Source organism: Topomyia yanbarensis, chromosome 2, assembly GCF_030247195.1.
Source record: "Topomyia yanbarensis strain Yona2022 chromosome 2, ASM3024719v1, whole genome shotgun sequence".
Taxonomy (NCBI): Eukaryota; Metazoa; Arthropoda; class Insecta; order Diptera; family Culicidae; genus Topomyia; species Topomyia yanbarensis.
In genome coordinates this window covers 466,646,867-466,671,562 of record NC_080671.1, presented here as the reverse complement: position 1 = coordinate 466,671,562, position 24,696 = coordinate 466,646,867, and the positions used below count along the sequence as shown (strand labels likewise).

The 24,696-nt window shown below is 39.9% G+C and overlaps 1 protein-coding gene across 4 annotated transcripts in view; it reads left to right on the top strand.

The window, feature by feature from the left end:
- The window catches only part of LOC131686145 (fibronectin type-III domain-containing protein 3A), a 223,575-nt gene extending 200,700 nt beyond the window's left edge, over positions 1 to 22,875 (top strand). For 3 of the 4 annotated variants that reach the window (XM_058970324.1, XM_058970325.1, XM_058970326.1), the window contains one exon: positions 160 to 22,875. In XM_058970324.1, the coding sequence (XP_058826307.1) occupies positions 160 to 660 (501 nt within the window). In that variant the 3' untranslated portion in view covers positions 661 to 22,875. The remainder of the gene's footprint in view (positions 1 to 159) is intronic. The other variant, XR_009304941.1, reaches the window with a different exon arrangement.
- The last annotated feature ends 1,821 nt before the right edge of the window (positions 22,876 to 24,696 follow it).

Genomic DNA, 24,696 nt, shown 5'->3' with positions numbered 1-24,696 from the left:
TACAATGATGCTAAATATCCGTTATGCAATGTGATCCCTTCAATTCTTCAAATTATGCCAAATGTCCCTTATGCTAAATGCCGATTATGTCGAATGACCCGCTTCTGGGATGAATTTTACCAGTTTACTAATCTATTTTCCTTCCTATCACCCACACAGGTTTATCGGGGTCCGGAAACGCGTCACACTATCCAGAATCTGTGCTACGGAGTAGGTTACCTGTTCAAGGTTTGTCCGATTCGTATCCGTTCCAATGGAGAAGAAATCTTCGGTCAATTTTCGCCGGTGCTGCATCACCAGTTGACGCCCCATCGGAGCTCGATCAGCTCGCATGGCTTCTCCCGACATGGTGGCCACGATGAAGTGGACGGTTCGTGTTCTTCCACGCGGACCCTGTTTGCGGGGAACGTGGTAAATAGTCGAGGTGAACTCATCCTTGCCAATACTTCCTCCGGAGCTCACCTTGGTTCCGGAGCCTACGGTGACCATAATCAGGCGAATCAAAACGCAAACACTGCTGCACAGGCCCTGCTACATCTACCCAAAGGTAATCTAATGCAGACTATTTCCGAACTGTTCGAGGCGGATTCTAGCAAAGCGGTTCTATTCGTTTTCATCTTTATCGTACTGTCGATGATTGTCGCTGCTTGTTTGAAGTAAACTGATGAAAAAAAAAAACCGTTACCTTGGGGTAGAGCGAAACGGATTGGAACTGTGTTGTGTCTAGCTAAGGGTTTAAATCGGAACTGCCCTTCCTCGACAAAAGCTACAACCGTATCCTTTCTCATGCCTAATCTAACCGGTAGTCAACTGGTCTCTCTCTCTCACATTGCCTTTTTTGCTTCGTTTCTGCCGGACAGGCAGCGAAGGAGAGGCATTCTAATCATACATTTATTTTCCGCTGTGCATTTTAATTATCATTGTCACAAGTGCTACTCGATTGATACTAATAGCAGTCACCAATGTCCAACTCAGCCGAAAATCAACAACAACAAGTAGAATATGCAGAGATGTGAAAGTAAAAATGTAAAAAAATATTGCTGTCACTGTTATCACTGCTACTACGCATTATGACTATCGCTAAACTGGGAAAATTGAAATATTACACGTATAGCTAAATTGTGTTGTAAATTGTTGAACAAAAAAAAATTGTATGCAAATCTTCACATCCCCCCTCCCCCCAGTGTTCGATGAAAAAACAAATGTCAAAAAATGTAGGGAAAGATTAAAAAAGTACGAAGCGGTAACATATAGGTAACAACAAATATTCTATGTTAAATTTGCTATATTGTTTATGTTACACTTATTCTCATTATTAAAGCAAAAAGTAACGAAATGCGGAACGAATGTGCAGGCTCACTTAGGAAAGAAAAAAATACGATGAGGATGTTAAATAACACATTGAAAATGAAAAGCTAGAGTGTCCTTATTATACGCTTAGAGAGAACCGAGAGAAGACGGAGAAAAAGGTTTGTTGCTCCGAAGAATCGTCTAACATATATGGGAATGTTTATTTTGTTTATGGTTCGGTTTCTGGCGCGTTGTGCTTAGTTCATCGTTCGCCTTTTCATTTGTGACAAAAAAAAATGCGAAAGAGGCAGTGAAAACCACAGCTTGATTAAGGAATGCTAGACAAAAAAAAACTAACATAAGGAAAAAAAACAAGGAAATCTATAGTATTATTAATTATAAACGAGCAGGAAGGGGTCGTCACCCTAACACAGCAAGACAGACAGACAGGAAGGCCTCTCAACTGAACGGATAACGTGTAAACATAGTTCTATCATAATATTCAACTCACTATTAGCTATTACACAAAAACAAAAATACTTTCTACTCGAAACGAGAACGGAACAAAACCAACCTTTAACATAAAACATCGAGAAAACTGAATGCATTCCATAGAAGCTCTTTTTTTAATATTACGTTTTACAGGCAATATACTTAGAAAACGAAAAAAAAATCAAAAAACTAAAATAACACATATGCTTAACAAAGGTTCTCCATTTGTAATCATCTAGCAGAGGAAAATTTATATAACGCGAGCTAAAAAAGCATCAACACAAAAAGAAAGCAGACACAAACTAACACTATTACGGCAATGAGATCTGATACAATTACCTACTGAGTTTAAAATTATATATTTCACACACCCCTCTCTTCTGGCGTAGAAAAAAATCGAAAATCTTCCAAAGACTACTTCAGCCTACAGAATAGATAGTCAGTAATGACAGCAATAGTTATTTTGAATTTTCACGTGGCGAAATATTATCTTATTGCAATCAGTTCGCGTAAGGTCCCACCGGAAGACTGGGAAACATAAAATCAAATTGGCGTGACTAAGCGCGTCTAAAATAATTGGTTCAAAGAGGAACTGCGACATGTGAGAGTGCTGCAATAAATCGTCTCAAGGTCCTGAGAGTGTTATGAGCCTTCTTCAACACGATATTCACTTGGTGAATCTAGTTCCTATTGCAGTCAAATTATACGCTATGGTTTGTTACACTGCTACAAAGAGGAATTGTCGAACTAGTGGCTTTTCTTCGGATTGGGGAACAGGCAATGTATGGTGCTACAAGATCTTCAATTATGTTGTGGACGAGTCTGGTACTGCGCACTCAGCGATTGTCGTCCAACTGGGATCAGCCACTGCGGAAAGATGAGTTCAAGCCACATGCATCCAGCAAAAATAACTGCCGAACATCGTCCGGAAGGGTTAACGCGTATAAAAAAACGTCCTCAACTGGTTGACCAGACTCTTTATCTGCGGCAAACCATTTCACTTCCGTTGGGGTGACTTCTTTTCTTTGTTGGAAATACGGTTTAAATCCTGGCCCTGGTGTGAGCTTTACCAACCTTCAAGCCAATCCAACTGCTTCCTCTACAGCACCTAAGCTTTCAAGGTAATCCACGTAGTGCCTTTTTCTTTATTGATACCTTCGTACACAGGAATCTTAATTCCAACGTTGTCACGTGTTTTAAGTTGTTCTGCAAAACGAAACGTTCGGCTTGGACTACCGTGTTGAATGATATCAATACCGCATTGCGGAGATGATGCTGCTTAAGAAGACCGTAAACCTAAGCTCCAATTTCACCTACAAAATGTATTCCACTTTACAAATTCTTGGTCATATTGCACAAAATTTAAAGTCATCGACCGCAGTGTTGGGCCGAAACAGAGCTTTTTCGTTAATTTTTCTCACGATCGCTAGAATAAATCCTTTGTTCTCTAGACAATGTATACCAGATCGAGAGGTTGCTAGCTTTCTTTCGCTTGTCTTGACTGTAGGTCTAACTCGGACAGAAGCAGTGTGGCCATTTTTGCATGAGGTCAGATCCGTAGATTTTGAGTTAAACCTACCAAAATCCGAAATTTTTTGAGAAATCATGGTATGTGAATTTAGAATTTTTATATTTGCTCCTAAATAAATACGGTAGCCATTCGCTGTCCTGGAATTAGTTTCACTTTCTCGTATTAATAAAGAGGTGAACCGGAGCTTTGGGGCAGTTTTTCAGCAAGTCCATTCAATACTTTTACATTTTATATCACGTAATGGTTTATATTTTGTCTTTGGATAATTGAAAGAATCACGTTTTTATTAGATTTGCACATTATTCTTTACTAACAAAAAAAAAACAAAAACTAACACCGACTCTTTTTTATACTTGGACGGCGAACGGTTCACACTGATTTCGAAAAGAATTGAGTTATGTTGCATAAACTCGATAGAAAACGACTATATGAAGGTTCCACCTCTGCAAAATAATTGACTGTAGAAAGATCCCAGATCCTGAGTCCCATGTTGGCTGATTTACAATCTTTAAAAAAATAGTAGATCAACGACATGCACGGCAGATCCCAGCTGCCGAAGGTTACAGGAATACGGACATTGGTGGTCTACCTCAAACTCTTCTGACCGGGACTTGGCATCATGATATTCTGAGCATGACCAAACAATGTGCTCGATGTCGTGGTAAAACCTGTTTACTTTCAGTGAGGCCGACACGAAAGAGATGCACATCGAACGTGTAAAGATTGGAAATAGCCTGCACGTAGCGCGATTTAAATCGCGACCTGCGTTCAACTTTTCCAACCATGCTATCGATGATATCTTAGATATCTTAGGGATAATGGAATATAATCCCCATCCTGTCAGCTAATTCTGTGAAATAAACGGAACCAGGATCACCACAATAATACGGAATTCTACAAATGTTCCTTTTCATGTATTCTATGCAGAACGTATAATCTAGAACTTAGAGAAAATTTGGTAAGAGAATTAATATCTAACACACGTAGCTGAAGTACACTTTAATGAATTTGGTTTGCGACTGAAACTCGACAAACCAACAAAATTATCAATGACCAATATAGTTTCATAACCTTGCGTCGGATGAGCAGACGAGCAAAGATGTCCCAGAAGTAGAATTTGATCTCGAACAATATGCAAAAAACGATACTGTATTCGTTCCAAGTTGATAATGTAAGCTCAGTTGCTGAGAGTATCGTTATATCGTAACCTTTGTAAGTTTTCATGTACTAAAATGGGAAACTTTGGAGACCATTCTATTCTCTACTAGATGTTAAAATTGAGCTGAATCACGCTTCATAGGAAACCAGCTCGATTTTCTTCTTGAAGAACTCGTTACCCGAATTTACAAGCAAGGCGCCAATATATCCTAAGATTGCAATAGTTTTTTTTCAAATATGTAGCTCTCTGACAGAAACCACTTCATAATTTGCTATTTGTATTGGCATTAATGAGTTGGCAAGATATTGGTCGATGTGATTCAAGTACAAACTGTACAAGACCCTTGTGGAAAAACCATGTAACCGCTCCAAGAAGATGACGTTTCGCTATGAGAAAGAGTAATGCGCTTGTCAGACAACAAATTGTACGAATAGTTGTTTAGATTCAACAGTGAAGTTTATCCACGCTAACAATTGTTACAGAATCGTAAGCTCTATTATTGGCCAAGAATACGGAAGCCATTTGCACTTAAGAGCGTATGCTAGTTGAATTTTTGTTCAAAGCAGCGCAAGACAATCGTTCGTACCTTTGTCTTTGCGAAGGGCAAATTGAGTTTTGATAAGAAGCCATTTGCCTATGCGTAGTAGAATTGTACCTCAATCGGCCGATACGAATTGTGGTCGAAAGCTGATTATGAATAACAATCACTGTTACTTGCCTCCAGTTCCGTAAACCAAAGCTGTGCTTCAGAAACTACTCTTTGCTGGATCCGGCAAATTCTTCAGTGAATTGTATAGTTCCCCGGCAACACGTCTTGCGCAATTTTCTGCTTAGGAACCAGGTACGGACATACCCTTCTTGAAAAGTCTAAAGTTCATCGCCACGAATATTCCTCGTTTGTTCGAAAAAATCCAATCATCGTTTCGTGGACATGACGATTTCTGCCTAATTTTGAACGAAAAAGATTCCCACGCACCTATTCCTCGAGTCAGCACCAACGTCAACAACGTCATCTAGGCTCACAGCAATCTGTGTATAGCCAGTCCGATTTTCGCAGCCTCTTTGCCTTTAAAATGCGCAAAAGCCTCTTCCACCGTGCGATAGACGAACAACCGATCGACTCCAATAGTGTCTATGTCGTCTAAATGTCAAGAAGCATCTCGTAGTAATAGTGCCGTTACTTTGCATATCAGATCTTGACATCGCACTTTCCAGCACTCTTAAATAACAAATCAGGAAGTTCATCGCTCTGCTTCAATATATCTAACGTAACAAACAAGTAGGATTTTTGTGGCTATTCTGACGCTTAATTTTGACTCAACCAGCGTCAAACGAAATTACCTACTCAGTTTGCCGGAAAGCCATGTACAAGCATTATCTGGCATCACCGTTTTTTTAGTTGCACTGAATCTTGCACTACTTTGAAATCCACAAACAGATGATGAATTAGCATGTTGTGCTTCCAAAATCAGGGATTCATCTTCTAAGGAGCAACTGTTGAAATCGAGAGCCATTACATCGTTGTTTTGCTTGGTATCCATGTAAGAAGTGCTGTATTGAAAACTTAACACTGTTCAATTTTCAGTTGTTTACATTTATTGGGACTAAACAAAATACAATTTTGTATTCGACTACACATTTTACCGTGTAATCACCAGATTGGAAATCTGACTCTAATTTGAATGGGTAACCTAATATAAAAATCTTAACTTCTTCGAATATGTGTAAAGTTTTTGGAGTAGTTTTCAGTACCGCACTACAAAATCTGCTTCATATAGATTCTTTAAAATGCTAGGAAAAAGGATGGACGGGTTATGTCAGAGACATAACCGAAGTGAAATAGAATACACTTTAGGCTGTTAATACGCATGCTGCAATTTTTACTATCTTCTAGTTATTTCGATAGATCTAATGGAAATACCGAAATATCGTTACATGTGCATCGAAATCTAAAATATTCAAACATACTCGAGCATATGGATTGTCATATGGTAACCCTGACAAGAACATTCAATGATAGGGAAATAATTCATTTGGCAACAGCAGATAATTCGCTATACGTGTTCCATTAGGAATACCGAAAATACTACCTCTCAGAAGATAGTATAAATTGCAGCATTCGTATTAACAACCAACAGTGCATTCTACTTCACTTCGATTATGTCTCTGACATTACCACCTACCCATCTTTCGAATTTTAGAATATGTACGACAAAGAATTTTGTGGAAAACAAATAGGTACACATTTTGGTTACCGGAAAGTGGAAAGAAAACAAAGGGCCGATACAAGATTTTCGTATGCGAGCTACCGACCTTTTACGGAATCTAATATAATATACGTGCATATATTTCCGATCAGATAGTGCAAAAATATAGTGATTTCCATCAGTACAATGCAAGTGATTTCCATTTCAAAACTGGGAAGTATTCTACTTCAAAAATTTATATGGCACAACCTTGAAGAAGAACCTTCTTCGTGGGTGTACTGTCCTATAATACTGTTACAGTTTTTGGCACAGACACTGTTATCCCGACAGTCGATTCGTCGGTTCCACGAAAAACGCGAAATTCCTGCCCGAGCAGAAATTGGGTGAAGGAGTAGATAATTTCGGAACGAGATAAAACGAGTGCTGTCGTAGCTGGTTAACTTTTATAATTGCCTTTTTCTCTCGCATACTGACAGCCCCCTATCATCACTGCTTCAATCTTATCTAGATGATACCCGTCAAATATTCTAGTCGCTACGCAGACATAGATTCCGTAACACAGCTCCCCTCTAAAGGCTTGATCGCCCCGACAAGTCCTAAATTCTGCGGTTGGTACGGTGCCAGGCGATCGATGTGAACGACTTTACTGCGACAGTTATCACGACGGATTTGGTAGATCAGCTCACTAAGTTTTCGCTCGATGTTGTACGGGCCATCCCAATCACATTAAAGTTTTGGGGATTTCCCGACTCTACGTTGAGGGTTATAAAGCCACACTTGTTGACCGACGGCCAAACTTATTGGATTGGCTCGTTCATCATACCACGCTTTCATGCTTTCAGCAGTTACGTTGAGATTGCTTCTGGCTACCTCCTGTACGTCGCGCATGAATTCGAGTTTTTGTTGCAAGTACGCAGGCAGCGGAAGATCTTGGTCTGATGGTGCTCGTGGACGCCATAGATCGACAGGAAGTCGAATCTCTCTTCCTAAATTGAGTAATGCAGGAGTGAATTTGGTGCTGTTATGAACGGAAGCCCTGTAGCTCATCAACGCGAGTGGTAGGAGACTGTCCCAATTTTGTTGGTCTTTGTCCACAAATTTAGCTAAGTAATCCAGCAAAGTTCTATTCATTCTCTCCACAATTCCATCCAATTGAGGATGTAATGGAGTAGTTCGTGTTTTGTCTGCACCAAGAAGGTGAAGTAATCCTTTGAATACTTCTGATTCGAAGTTTCTCCCTTGATCGGAATGAATTCGCTGCGGCACACCGAATCTGGAAACCACCGTTGAAAGTAAAGCTTCTGCCACAACGTCAGCTGTTTGGGTTGGGAGTGCCACAGCTTCGGGCCATTTCGTGAAATAGTCGCAAATTACCAGTATCCACCTATTTCCTCGAGGAGTGGTCGGCAATGGTCCTAAGATGTCAATTCCTACTCTCTCGAACGGTTCGCTAACAAATGTCAGTTCTAGATTGCCTCTCAAGCGGCGACCAGGACCCTTTCGAGCTGCACACGTAACGCATTGTAAACACCACACCTTAACATCGCTTGATAACCCTGGCCAGTAGAATCGCTCCTTAACTTTTGCTGTTGTTTTGGCGACTCCATTATGTCCACCTGTTAGACCATTGTGCATATTGTTCAAGATATCAGGAACTAGTGATCTAGGCAAAAGCATTTGGAGCGTATGTCCATTGCTTGTATAGTATTTCCTATGCAACACACCATTAACGATTGTCAGGTCGCTGAACATTTTCCAATAGACCTTGCAAGATTGTGTATAACGTGAAAGGAGCGCGGCTTCTGGGCGGCTTCCAGCTTTAACCCATTCGAAGATTATACGTAAGTCTCGATCATCTAATTGCGCTGTTTCCATGTCGCTTTGTTGACGAGTCACTCTCCTGCATTCTTCTATTTAGTCTCCTAATTGGTTCGGTTGATTGGCATCGAATTTCTCACAGTGTTTGCATCCTGGATGATAACAGGGTCTCCTCGACAACGAATCAGCATTCCGATGCTTTAAGCCTGGTCGATGCTCACAACGGTAATCATACTGTGACAGACGCTCTACCCAACGGGCTAATTGTCCTTCAAGACTTTTGAAACTGCACAACCATTGCAAGGCTGCATGATCGGTGCGTAGTAAAAATCGACGGCCGTACAAATAGTGGTGAAAATGACCCACAGACATCACCACTGCGAGAAGCTCTTTTCTGGTGACATAATAGTTCCTTTCAGCCTTGGACAAGCATTTGCTGTAATAGGCTATAACCTTTTCTTCTCCATGCTGTATTTGTGACAAAACCGCTCCGATTCCGTTTTGACTCGCATCAGTATCCAGTATGAACGATGATTGAATATCGGGAAATGCTAAAACCGGCGCGGAAGTGAGTAAGGTTTTCAGCTTCGTAAAGGATTCTTCGCACTCCATATTCCACTCATATTTAGAACGCGTTTCGGTAAGTTGGTGCAACGGTTTAGCTACTGAAGAGAAATTTTTCACGAACTTTCTGTGGTACGCACATATCCCAATAAAACTTCTTAGCTCGGATTTGTCCTTAGGACGTGGCCACTGCGAAATTGCGTTTATTTTCCGTGGATCAGTATGTACTCCATGTGAGGATACCGTGTGACCAAGAAATGTTACTTGGAATTCTAGAAGCACACATTTCCTGGGATTTAGCTTCAATTTGGCAGCTCGAAGTCTTTCAAACACCGCGGTTAAGTTAATCAGATGAACTGTAAAGGTCTTCGAGTGCACAATGAGATCATCCATGTACACCAAACACAGTGTCCATGGGAGTCCTTTAAGAGTCATATCCATCAATCGCTCGAAGGTTGCAGGACTATTGCAAAGCCCAAACGGCATAACTGTGAAGTTCCATAAATCCTTACCAGTAGAGAAAGCGGTTTTATTTTGGTCCACTTCGTTAACTGGAACCTGCCAAAACCCACTTTGTAGGTCAAGGGTTGAAAACCACTGCGATCCGTTTAAAGCGTCAAGCGTCAAATCGATTCTAGGAAGAGGATAAGAATCTTTAGTAGTCAGATCGTTAAGCTTACGATAATCTACACAGAACCTTGTACTCCCATCCTTCTTCTTCACAAGAACTACTGGTGAACACCACGGGCTTTGTGACTCCTTGATAATTCCATGCGCCTCCATTTCCTTGAGGAGACCGTCCACCTCGGCTCGTTTTGCCAGTGGAATTTTACGCGGAGGAATTTTCAACGGTCGGTTGTCCCCTGTATTAATGCTGTGCTTCAACAGGTTAGTTTTTCCAGTATCCCCAGGACCAGTACTGAACACGTCCTGATAATTTCGCAGAAGATGGGCGAGTTCAGCTTTTTGATCACTGTTTAACCTTTTCGAGGCAGCTGCAAACATCTCTCGCAGATGTTCCGGAAGCACATTGGATTGTTCACCTTCTCGTTGGCTCGTGACACCCGCACCATCCACGACAACCATCGAATGACATGTTCCTACGTTTGTACCAGCTTTCAGCAACACGAGCGAATCCGAAGTGTTGAGCATCCTAACAGGAACTTGGTTATGGTTGAGGTTAGATACAGTTCTTGCAACGACGACAGCGTCACTATCCAGATTGCCTTCAAGCAAAAGAATCGCACTTCCATTGGCTGAACATTTCGCGGTTGCTAAAACCTCACTACAAACAGGAATTTCGACATCAGTAGATAGAAATACCGGAACTCCCTTTTGGTGCTGACTATGTTTCGACAAAGGAATCGAGCACGCATCTGAGAAATGCAAGTCTCCTCGTATGAAATCTAAGACACACCCATTCGCAGCTAGGAAGTCGCTTCCAATAATGCAATCCTCCGGTAAATCCACAACCCACGTAGGATAGCAGACATTAAGATTTCCAAATCTAAACTCAATCTTCACTTTTGAAAGAACAGGAATGAGCTATCCCGAAACGGTCCTAATGAACTTTTTCTTGCAGTCTTCTGTTGGAATTGTCGATCTGTTTTTCAAAAACTTATGACTGATAAGTGTTTTCGCAGCACCGCAATCGATGATCGCCTCACACGGTGAACCGTTAACGTCTATTTTAGCGATATAACTGCCCTGATGCCGTGCGAGTGTATGAACATAATAAACATTGTGTGGAGCATTTTCATCTGCCAGTCTTTGCTCCTCTAGGCTGGCGTGCGATCGTTTCCCGAACTGCGTCTAAAGTTTCGTTTCTTTTTACGGTAAAAGTTAGTTTGCGTTCCCACTGTGGAACCATTCGCCTTCACTTCATAAGCGATCGCTTCATCGTCGGATGTCTCACATGTGACCGATCCCTCGCTTTCCGTTGTAGCAGTTGTCACCATTCTTATCGTTTTCTGGGCCGATCTCGTTGCGTTGCGGCTATAATCTATCTGCAGAGCCAGCTGGAGCACAGCATCTTGTGTTTGCAACCCAGCCAGGCGAACGCGATCCTGAACGACTGGATCGAGCAAGCCGTCGATGAAATGATTTAGGGCGATGATATCTCGCACATCGCTAGGACAATTGTAATATACGGACGAGACCAGTTTCTTTACATCGTCGGAAAAGTGAACGAGATCCTCATTGCGCTGTTGTTGTCTGGTTCTGAGCTACGCATGGTTCAATCCTCTCCGTAGTTCATCGCCGAAACGTTGATTAAGAGCAGTTTTTAATGCATTATAATTTGCACGATTCCTGGTACTCAAATTGCGGAGCACTTCTAATGCCGGGCCTCTCAGCATCGCGGCTAAATACTTCGCACGTAGCTCTTCACTCCATCCATTTATATCAGCAGCAATTTCGAAAGAAAGAATGTAGTCGGACCACTGTTTGCTTCCATCGAACATGTCCGGAGTGATCTTAACGTAAGAAGCACGTGATACAATACTTGGCACATGTTCATTCGGGCCATGGATGATTGACACATCGTCATGACCGTCGTCTCCTTCGGACAGCATCGAGCGGTCGGCTTGTTGAACACCAGAAACGTTCGGATCGGCTACTGGTACGGTGTCGCAGCGTTTACCGGACTCATGTGGGGAACTATGAGTTATGGGTGCTCCAGTCAGCTGCAATGCATTCAATGCTACACTAAATTCTCTCATTGTTAGAGCATTCACCTGGTTTTTCAACCGGCCTAACTCCTCTCCATATTCTTGTAGTTGGTCCGCCACTTCCATTCGAATGTCTCTAACAGACGAGGTTATGGTACTGTTAAGCACATCGAATTTGTCCATTAGTCCCCGGCGGTCATCTTCGTCTTTTCTCCGAAACTCAACGAACATGTCCCTAATACCCGCTAGCAATCTTGGGCTCGGAACGCTGTCCTGCTCCTGGTTTCCCGGGAGTGGAGGCTCAGGTGAATCTCGTGGTGGTGATGACATAACCAAAAATCTGCACTTAAGGGTTTCACAACCCCACTTCTGACACCACTGTTACAGTTTTTGGCACAGACACTGTTATCCCGACAGTCGATTCGTCGGTTCCACGAAAAACGCGAAATTCCTGCCCGAGCAGAAATTGGGTGAAGGAGTAGATAATTTCGGAACGAGATAAAACGCGTGCTGTCGTAGCTGGTTAACTTTTATAATTGCCTTTTTCTCTCGCATACTGACAGCCCCCTATCATCACTGCTTCAATCTTATCTAGATGATACCCGTCAAATATTCTAGTCGCTACGCAGATATAGATTCCGTAACAATACTATTTTAGTCTTTTTCGATTGCAACAATCTGGAGTTCAGCGATGATCTGTCAAACCAGCACAAAGAAATGCAAAGAAGATCGGTTACAGTGTCCTACAATATTTAATAAATTTGCTTGGCGGTGAAGAAATCCAATTTCCCATTTAACTGGCGGGGGGCCCACCGATATTCAGCCGAAAGGCAGTACAAGTGGAGTGAGATTTTACACCGAGGAGGTGACACAAGTGGAAGTGGAAATCGAAGTAGGCTTTGAGTAAAGTTGGACGCGTTTCCTCGAATGTCGAAAAACCAATCCTTTGTGCTGCAAATTAGTTTTTTCTCGTGCCGATTATTTCGTAAACTTAAAAGTAATTTTGCACGTACGAGTGCGTATGCACGTTTTATGTACAAAGGCCCATAGTCTATTATACATAGTCGCTTGGTGGAAACGTTAGTTCCACTTATCGGTATCGGTTTACTACGGATTGTGGAATATTATCCTTCGGAAGCAGTATTCGGATATGGATATGAAGTGTTCGTTAAATATCCGTTTGCAACACATCACTTGTAATAGGGAACAGCGAAACTGCTGCGCTTGGAAGAGCTGCAGCATGTAAGCAGATGCTTTGGCGTGAAGTAGCGACAGCTGGCTTGAGGGGAATTTGCGAGAAAGAATTGCACGTCCAACTTAGCATACAGTTGTCAACACCATCAGCGGGAATACTACAAGAAGGTGGTTGAAAGGTGGTGTCTCAAGCCATTACCTTTTCCAGCCCTGCCAAGTAAATCTGGTGAGATCAAGCAAATTTATTTGTTTATTATCAATTATGTTGCTTAGTATAAAAATCACCCCAAACCCACATCTGTAGGGTTTTAACGTGCACATTAGTAGCAGACGCAAATTATGCTCACCTGGACTATTGATTGACTTGGGTATTCTGACAGATTGGAGACTAAGCACGAGGGAACGACGACGAGGTGGAGAGGAGAGATAGGTAGCGGGGACGGATAGCAAAACAACGAGAAAGCGACAGTGCAGGGATACTTACGGGAGGAGGCGTGAAGACTGCTACCCAGTTATTACAACATCCCATTTTCCTATCCTAATAACCAAATCTAATAACATCCGTAATGCCTATTGAGCTTGTGCGGGTTCCCCGCATCTTCTTAAGTCATATGTTATGTTAGTCAACTAACATTTCCTTCCCTTTAGCGATCGTAAGGACATGGCCAGGTGTGCAGTGAAATATATTATTGTGTAAAAAGATTTCACTGTATCAGCCATCCATGATGTGTGCAGTCGTATACGCTATGTTATGCTAAGAGATAGTTCCCCATTTATCTTTGCGAGAGAAAACTTACAAGGAGCACTCTACCCGAGCAGAGTATGACAACAAATTGAAAACTAAACTTGATGTTGTGATGGTCGGCAAATGATTGCTCAGGTTGTTTTGGTCGTTTTAACGATTAAATGATCGACTTTGCTCGGCACAAATCTCCGATCAACATGGGGAACGTGCCATTTGAGCCAGACGCTACTTATTGCTCGGGTAGGATGTTGATGTCAGAGTTTAGGAATACCACCAACCAACCTAGAGTTCAAGTTCTTAATTGCAACAATAACTGAGAGTACATGATAGAAATTTAATTGAAAAATCGAATGCGTATTACATCTACTAAACTCCCATAGAGTTCTGAATAAATTATGAAAATTCCGTAGATTCCACGAGTTAGTCCGTAGATACGTGATACGTAGCATTTTTTGAGTAATTTTTAACACCCCCCTCCCCCATCGTAGCATTTTGTCACAAATCTTTAAATACCCCCTGGTTTTTACGTAGCTTGACGGTAACTTCCCCTCCCCCCTGACCCCGTATTTTTTTTAAATAAAAAACGATGTTAGTTATTCTCCTTTAAAAAGCTACGTAGCCTGACATGAGCCCCTATCCCCCCGTCGTCACACATCATCACAAAATACAAAACTCCCCCCTCCCCCATATAATGCTACGTCATTTATGGATGATCCCTGAAGAAATCAGAAATCCGTAGATATACAAGAAAATTCGTAGGGTGGACAGAAGCAGATAGGAGACTGTGATTCGAAACCAGTTGCTTGAAGGCGACGGACGAACAACCTTTTCATGAGACTGTACACAAAGACCAGGTCATCAGAGCAGTTACGACACACTGATTATATTCCACATACAGAGCCGTAGCGTGGTCTTCTTGGAATCTTTTGCGCCCCTGTGGTATTTACTTCAGTTCGACCTTCAAATAGTAACTTGTGTACATGAAAATGGTCCACCTACTTCCTACTTAATTCATGTTTGACTGTCGTTCATTCCATGTAAATTCAAGCCACAAATCTTTTACTTTTATCTGGGAATTCAGTTCACGCTAGGTGTTTGAAGGCGACAGAGGAAGCATCTATTCAGACGACATGTATGGAAAACAGGTGATCATAGAATTTAATAACCGGACGCACCTCAACAAAAAAAAGTTTAGCTCAATCGGACGCAATTAAGGGGCAAAACGGCCAAATTGCAAAAAAAATTTACCCGTAAAAACACAAAAGGACCAGGGTTGTTAATACGATACATTTTTCACGATAATTTATCGGCGTTACTCGTTAACGATAATGTATCGTTGCCCTCATCGTCATCGACGATAGTTGTATCGTCGTTTTCATCGTCATCGTCGGTTCATCGGTTATCGCGATACATTTTGCGTTACTTTCCCATTTATTGGAGTTGAAGTTGATCCGGTTAACTTTCAATTGTTTAGAAATAAATACCTATTGAAGGACATGTTGTTGGCAGTTGAAAATCAATAGTTTTGGACATTTTCTATGCACAACGGGGTCCAACGATGCGTCAAAATGAAATTATTTTAACTTTTCGGGAAAGTGTATTATATTGAAGGGAAAGTTGTTGGCAATTGAAAATCAATAATTTTGGACATTTCAATACGCTGAAGGGTCCGACGATGTGTCAAAATTGAATTTTTAAACTTTTCGAGTAAGTTTGTGCACAGAAGAGTTCCAGGTGCACAGTGTTTCCAAGCGGCAAAAAGGTGTTTAAAATTGTTTTGACCATGAAAAAAACAAATTTTGAGCTATTGTGTAATTAGTAATTTATAGTACGCAAAATTGTAGTGTATTGAAAAAAACTTCTAAACCACTATTATTAGGCCATTCACAAATTACACTACACATTTTAGTGGTGTGGTGATTAACAGATTTTATTATAATGTTAATTGAAACTAGAAGATTTCGGATTTTAAAAAAGAGAATATACATACATATTTCCAATGTTTGATTACCTTTTCTAGTTAGGAAGCTTTTAGCCCCCTCTTTCTTCTCTACACTATGTAACAAGATCCTTCTTTTACCCTTAAATATGTAGTGTAATTTATGAACGGCCTCATAATAGAGTTTTAGTCGTTTTTTGAATACAGTGAAGACCCGTTTTTATCAGCCCCTTGGCGAATTTTAGGCTGATAAAACAATGACATTGGCAAAATCGGCACATATTTTTTTCTGGTTCTGAAGAGACGAAATCGAAACGCAAACACCTGGACTAACATATTTTTTCTTTCTTTTTAATAAATCGGAGCGGTTAAAATATTCTTCTTTAGTCCCTCGACAAAGCCTCATAACCCGTTCTGATCATTTACTAACAATTTCCCTTAAGGAGGTCTTACAGTACAGTATTATTATTTTTGTATATTTTGCATCTCTAAGATAAGAAAAATATGCTAAAGAAGGAATTTACTCGAATTTGACTTGAACGTAGGCTAGAGCCCACCAAACGATTTTGATAGTGTTTGTTTTACAGATTCGTATTGGTATTCGTCTGCGGAAATTTGCGGCTTCCATACCAAAATATTGCGTTTTGGGCACTAAAACATTCGATAACTTCTAAGTTGTAAGAGATACAAATAAACTTACATTACAAAAATTCTGTATTTTCTTATGCTGAACAAAATCTTGGAACATTTTGAAATTCTACAAAATTACCAGGAAAAGTATTTTTTAAAAAGATTAATCACCCAACTAATACTTTTTAAATGCAAAAAATATAAATAAACTTTGCTGAAGACACTATAGCTAAAAAATGTTTTTCGTGGTTCGAAGAATTTCTTTCACCTTTTTGCCACTTTGGAAACACTGTGCACTGGTGGATCCTCCTGTGTATTGAAAATGTCCAAAACTATTGATTGTCCTCCAATAGTTATTTATTTCAAAACAATTGAAAGTTAACCGCATCAACTTTAACTCCAATAAACGGGAGAGTAACGCAAAATGCATCGCGATAACCTCCGATAATTATCGACGATGACGATGAATCCGACGATAAATTATCGATAACGGAGTTTCCGATGACGTTGACGGGTGGTTAACGTTATCGACGATGACGATTAATTATCGATTAACAACCCTGAAAAGGACCCTTAGAACATTCAAAAATTGAATTCGAATTTCTAAATATGCTAAATAGCTAAGGGTGTAATGAAACGTTGATATCTACTGCCACACTGAATTTTGTTTTAAGATAGCCTTTATGAAACATGGAAAATTCTGATTTTGAGTTCATACTGGGGTTTGAAAAGGCTGCTTTTAATTTATTTTCTATGCCAAATGTCTTAGAATTGCATGAGCAATGGATCTTGTATCTTCTCGAAAAAAAATTGTTTTAACAAAAGTTGCCTCTCTGGTATTTTTGATTTTTAAACTGAGATTTTCAAAAACAAAAAACTTGTTTTATTTTCGAACTCTGGTGTCAACAATTTCGACAGTTCATTCAAAAAAAAACTGCCATTCCAAACCCAAGTCTTATCTCAACTCAAAAATACTCGTTGGACCACAAAGACATTTTTTTAACATTACACCTGATCTCGACGCTATTATGCTATTGAGGTGTGTCCGATTTGAAATTTCAGGAAAACCATTAATATTGGCACTCTACCGTATATTAAGTATACTCCTCAATTGATCCAAATGATCCTAAAATGGATGCCGAACAAGATTCCTCGCCAAACATCCGTGCTTCCATTTAAAATCAAACTTGTTAAACTGGGTTCGACCGTATCCGATATTCTTTCGTATCAAAGATAGTTCGCGAAGTATTCTTATATTCCGTAAGACGCAGAAAAATTCAGCTGTGCCAGATATTTCGAAAGTTCGCCTAAATAAGCTCAGGATTGTGATATTTTATCTAAAGCAAACAAATGACGTTACTGGCGATAAGACTTTCACGAAGAACTAACGCCTTTACATGCCCGCTCACAAAGTTGAGATCGATGGTGTAGCTATCGATTCGAACTTGGCATGCGTGGATCTACTGAATAATCACACCAGACCTTCAAGCAAGTGTCGGGTGACCTTTTGGCGACCTTTGCGTCTTATTCGACAAAAATCATCTGCATGATCGGTTCTTTGTGCCACGCGTCATGCATGCAGTATTGCACTAATTACAAGCAAATGAGTCTTTCTACCATTTTTTCTCTTTTCAAAGGCCGCTTAATATACCAGCATGAAAAAATCTGCAACAAACCAGAAGCAAACAGCATCTGGTCAATTCAGAAGAAACAAAGAGTTTCCGACGCTTCCAGGAACACTAAAAACCATGTGACATAGGTTGGAAACCGGCAACTTTGTGATATTATAGAACTCCTCCCGGCATCGAGAAGACTTCAATTTTCATGGTACAACATGAGGTCTCGATGATAACTGATCTAGCTTACTCTACGATCTTTGCTACAGCTTTAAAAAGATGGCCTGGTTTACTGGCCATGATCACGTTCCCCTTGTTCCTATGAAACTGAAAAAAAACGAGCGGAAAAAGTTTGCAATATTTTTCACTATTTTCGTTGAAATTTGAAGTCTTTGTCTTGCTTGTTGTTCATTCTGGACTAACAGCGTATTCTTTTGACGCCTTTGGTAGAGTGTTAGTTATGCGCCTTTTTGCTTTTCAAACTTCTATTCTATTCTATTCTAACCCTTACACAGCCAGTATTGAAAAGCATCCTGGAAAACACTGCAATTATTCTGTAGTGTTTTTCTTGTCAATATTAATATTTGAAGCATATTTTCGTATGTTGCAAATATCAAAACGGCCAGGCCTACTGTGCAGAGTTGGTATTGAAGATGTTTCAAAATTAGACGACAATTAAATTATTCATTTAATGAATAAGTTAATTAACGAATTGTTTTGAATCCTAAAGGAGGAAGAAACGAGGACAACCGTACCAACCGTTTCAGTTTAAAGGGGATATAATAAATCGTTGGGAGTGACTTGGCTAAGAAGATTAATGTCACTCCTTTGGTTCTTTGGGATGGGACAGAGGTATTTACACCTTGCCCTGGCTCATTAAGCCTAGGTTAAAGCGCCTTTACTCGCTCTTAATTCGCGGCCGAGAAATCCGGATGTTTTCCCGAACTATTCTGGCTGCCTCTGAAAACTAGTAAATCTGACCAGCGACAACCGTACTTTCTCTTATTCTAAGGAAGGGAGTCACGTCGGATGTAGCACGCGTAAAGGATTACTCAGACGATACATCACCTTTCATCAACGTCACCGTTCCGTCAGGATAAGTTTAATACTTTTCTCTTGTGCCCGTTCAAACGTGCCCTACGTCAAAATGTTCCGTGCCTTTGATGTTGTGTGTGAATGCTTCCATTTAACTGCATGTAGCTAATCTTGACGTTCCGTACCGGTGACGGAAGCCTGATGTATCGTGTGAATCGTACTTAATTCGTACAATGATGCGCTATAATGCGAACGACCTCCGACATGAAGAATTAGCACTAAACAAGCGAAAAAACGACAGTCGCTGGCCCTCAAATGCAACAATAATACTATCGAACGAACCAACTAATTTCAGAAATAAGCTTTTAGAAAATGGCAAATAAATCTGACTCACGTGTAATAAGTTAATCCACAATGCTGTTATCTGTATCTCTCGTGATGGCGGTATTGACTCCCACACACAGAATACTCACGATTTTGTGGGTTCCAGTTGTAGTTGATGTTGCATTCAATCGAGCCCAGGAGATCCCTTGTCGAGCCAGCCATCGCTTCAAACATTTTTTGAATGTTGAACACTCCGGAGTGAACGTATTTTTCCGGTTCAATGACATCTGCAGCCAGGAGGTCACCGGAATTAAACAGTTCTGGGTTTTCCAGTTTTGAGGGGATTTCCTGAGGTTGGGCCGCTTGCGGAGTGATGCCTGTAGTCGTATCTCCCCGAACTCAGTCCGCTTGGGGCACGAACTTCTAAATGCAAAATTGTTCTCTTCATCAGCTGAGTTGTTGAAGAGCAGCGAAAGGAAAACTTTATTTCCTCAAAAACGTGTCAGGAGCGAAAAAAAACACCTTCGTCGTCAGAGGTTGCTGCGATCGATCGCGCCTTTTTGCTTTTCAAACTTATTTTAAAAGCCAGATCAAGATTCAGGCGCCACCCCTAAGGTTGGCATCCTTGGCGGGGGCCAACCTGGCCACCCGCACGCTACGGCTCTGGCCACATATTATCTTTCTATCTTTTAGGAATAAAAAGCAACGTGTCGATTGAGTGAATTAGTTCGGATTTTTGAAATGTCAGAATCAGAATAGATCATTTATGAAATACCTTTTCTTCTTCTCAGCCGACACGAAACTACGCTAACCATAATGGCAACCAACATCATCGTCATGTTCGTAAATCGATGATATGATATGATAAAGATGTTTCAAATTCATCCAGTTAGACGGCGTCCATCAAGTCGACCATTACGGAACCCGTGATGTACGATTCCGAGACAATTTTTTTGGGCTTCTCAATTGACGATTTAACGTCGGTAACAAATGTGTCAACATTTTCACACGGACGCAAATTTCGCTCTGAACATTTCCCAAACGTTCGGCTAGTTTTTGTAAAGATAGACCGACATTTGACAAACATAGCTTCATTCTGAGTAAGGAGCACATCTGCATTACCGACGTTAGGTCGCCAATGAACAGTAAGAGATATCATACGCCTAAAATATGCACACGGAGATCTCGCTTATTTATACTACCGTCCTCCCCTTAAGCGGAGAAGTGGCTAGTTTGCCTTCAAATTCGGCATTTGTTTTTCTCCAAGTTAAAAACTCAAAAATGGCTCAGTTGGATAAGTCTATACCGTCCAAACAGAAGGTTAGAATTAATCCAATGCGTTGGGTGTGTGTGTCTAAACAAGCGTTTCAACATTTTAAGAAAGTATTGCTGTCATACTGACTCTAAACGTTTATCGTCAAAATAGGAAATGTTATTGCGAGTTATTCTGAAATAGGAACGAACAAAATGGCAGATAGAACGTAAAAATCAAACGGAAAGTGAGGCAAATCATCCCGGGTCGACTTGAAGTGACCGACTTTCCGGTAACCCCTTTATCTATACCGTGTATAAGCTGCCATGTAATTAAGCACGCTATAAAAAGCCGAGACATCGCCATTCAACCGGGAATCACTTTTTTAAACTTTTTCAGCATTGTTTTTTTTTATGAAAACGCAGCCTTATACAGTTACATTAGAACTCTTCCAACGCAGATTTTCAGTTCGTATTAAATATCACCGAATTCTCTCACTATCTCTCTATCTTCAACCGATTGTTCCATGTGCAATTTTTACCCTTTTGATTTTAATTAGATAATCTATGAGCGCTCCATATATTTTTTCTACGTGCCCACATAGCTAGCTGTTTAAGTTCTTTAAGGTATAGATTTATTTACAAATTCCAAAACAAAACACCGTGTGGGATGAGTTGGAATGTTGACTGCATCCCAGCGACACACACACCAGAGCAATACTTACAATTACATCTTATTGAAGCATTCTTACCTTTAGAGCTTAAGCATTTATTTTTTACCATTAAACGATTTAGTTGTTGTTTAGTTTTACCTCTATTATATCTTTCGAAGACAAAGTATGCAATATGAGATAGAAGCTGTGCATTTAACGTTATCTAAATCTAATGCAAATAATATTTACACCGGTTTATTATTATTTATCAATAGATTTGGCAATTTTTCCTTTCCCCAATGTATTTCTTCCAATATATGTGTATATTTTAATGTTTTCTTCCATTACATCTTAGCTAAGAATTTTTTTTCTTGATTTTACGTTACAAACGGATGCTTACAAGATACAGTGTACACACAACAAAAACAAAATAAATAAAAAAACTACAGAATACATACGTTATACGAACAAGAGAACGAATTAGTTCGCAGCTAAGTTGCAATTACAGGAAACGTAAAGTGAAAGGGAACAACTGGAAAACTATTTCAAATTAAAAAAAAAAAACATTCTGATCAGTGATCACGAGGGCGACTTTTTTAATCTTTGATTTAAGTGTAGGCAAAAATATCTCGAACCGATGCAACCACTAACAAATTCGTAAACAAAAAAAAAAACTACAGGTGAAAACGGAAGCTCACGTAAAAGCTAGAGCTGGCAAGTCTAAATAATTGTAATATTTACATACTATCGTGTACTCCACTCTATTTTTGTTATCTTCACACTGTTATTTGTACATAAAAAAACGTTAGGAAAAAAGGGAAAACGAGACGTTTTGTTTCATTTACTACTAAAACAGGTTACTAGTGACAAATCAGAGACAGATAAATGACGCCGGTCAGGAGAAATAGGAACTAATAACGACGATGACCAGCACCAGGAAGGATAATAAAAGAAGTAAATCTAGGTTTCTTGTATTTAAATAAAAAAAACTGCTTTACACGTACAGATGGATATGCAAAAAAATACCTATTCTATTGAACGATGATAAAATGGTAAAATGATAATGCGCAAAACAATTAACAATTGAGAAAACGTAAACAAATATTACTGAAAGTATATACATGATTATATTAATGATGGGGGTATAGTTAATGTATAAATTTTACTAAACAAGCTCTTTGCGTTAGAATTGATATGAAATGAAAAATATTTTTACAAAAAAAAATTAACACCTTTATATCTCATTTTTATTACATTTACGATTATTTGTTTATTAGAAATGTTATATTTTGTATTTTTTTAAATATTCTGTTCACTTATTTCTTTTCTACAAAATAAAAAAAAACTATTGCAAACAAAACAACAAAGTAGGATAGTGGCGAGCAAAGCAAAACAAAGTAACAAAAAAAAGAAAGAAACGTTATATGATTATGATTACGCCGGAGAATGGATTGGTGCCGGAAGAAAGCTAACCACAGTACTTTTGGCAAGAATGTAACAAGCTGATCGGAGATTGAAAACGCTGAACGAGAAATATGAAATGATAATATTACAACTATAAATATATGAGAACAACTGATGGAATAATGCATAACAAAATATTATTGCAACAAGGTCATACATACATATAAACAATTAAAAAAAAGTGAAAAATAATTATGTATGTTAAAAGTGGACATTAAGTATATAAACATCAAAATATCTTAATATATGTGAACAATATTTAATTTAACAGAAATATATTTTATGTAAAAAATAGTTTGCTGGGTACATTAGTTTCAAGAACAAAAAAAGAAAGCCACGGTTTCTTTATTCGTAACCGTGATGCTGATCACACAATACCCTCATATCCAAAGTCAAAGGAGTCGACAAAGGATTCACAAGTCGCCCCACCTCATCTACCAACCAGTCATGTAAACATCCGAACCAATGAAACTGGACCATGCCAGTCGAAGGCCACATACCCAGAACCAGCCAGTACTAAATGTGCTGTACTACCCGGAATGGATATCATCGAACTCGGCACTCCCATCTGAATTGTTATTCGAGACGTCAAAGGAGCTCTTTTGGCGCGTATACCATACTATCTGAAGCGATAAAGAATTTATATACCATATTAGAAACGAGAGTTTGGACCAGAAAATAATTTCGTTCATGGTTAAATACTGTGGCCGTGAAGTTCTCTGAAGCAAGAAGATCCCTCGTGAATGATGTTTCTTCCGGGTCTTTTGCTTTGATTTGAAGGCACAGTCAAACAACAGTTTAGCTCCAGAACTCTAGTGTGAAGCGTTGCAGAATTGGGAACGAACACTCATTGAAACTAGATATTTTAGGTGAATCCCGAAGGGTATTGCCGTTCCCGGGACGTCTGTTCGAAACGATGGGCCTCACTTACCCTCTGAAAAATAGGATTTTTAAATCCAGCACGGTTTCCCAAAACCTGCCCTTCATATAATATTGAAAACCGTCACAATATTGAAGTTGGAAATGGAATCTGTGAATAAAGAAACAGAGATTCGATTATGGTTGCCTCGGGTTTTGACCTGGAGACTCCGGTTTTTGGGGACGATCTCCGCACATCCAGGTTTAACATCAATTTCTCCAGATCAGGTGAGACAACGGATATTTTTAACTATGATTTTTTACTGAATTTATTTGTTTTAAACTCGTGTTTCCAGCGCTATCGTTGGCTGCACCTACAGGAGCAAAGAGAGATAAGCTGCATTGTTGGAGCCTCCCCAGCAACTTTGGTGACGAATAACTGGATTCTTCGCGACCTACCAGGAAATCCGGAACACACCGCAGTGTGCTCCGCATAGTATGCCGCTTTACTGATGCTTCACTTTCTACTTCCTGTTGTTTGTGGCAGAGAACAATACTCATTCGGCTTATCCGTCACAGCAAGAGTTGCTGGTGCTTTTGGATTCTTTGCGGTTATCCGGGGAAGGTCAATTCTACACCTATCTAAACCGACAAAACTGTTCACAAACGCAAAAATTACAGCTTAATGTGAATGACACGGAACAGAAGTGTGGGAATCTAATTATGATCGTGTCCCATTTAAATCTGATATGGCTCGCTACAAGCGTTTACATCCCAACTTGCTTGGTGTCCTCTGCAATATATGTTGTAAATCAAATGAACTCTTCATCAACAATTGTTAGAATAGCACAAATCAATCTCCAGTACAAACGTACAGCAACTATAAATATATGTCGACTTATAAAGGAAGGTAAATAGCATCAATAGTTCTATAGCATCAATTCAAGAGCTGTACTTTCATAAAGGAAACTTCTACACTGGAAAGTTACTCAACTCTGCCTTCATTGTACACAATAAAACAGGCTTGACTAATCCACGTGAAATGCCTCGTGCATGCATTCTCACAGCTCGCGATCTCTATGCTGTCACAGTTACTCTGACTGTCGATTCTTAATTGTCTCTTCGACGCACACTTCCCAGGTTGTATGGATACGGAGCTGAACAATGTTCACATTCGAACTCGTGAGCGTTAGCACGCCCATTGGTTATCACTGAATCAGTCAAGTATGCTGCTTACAGCTTTGCGAAAGATAACTA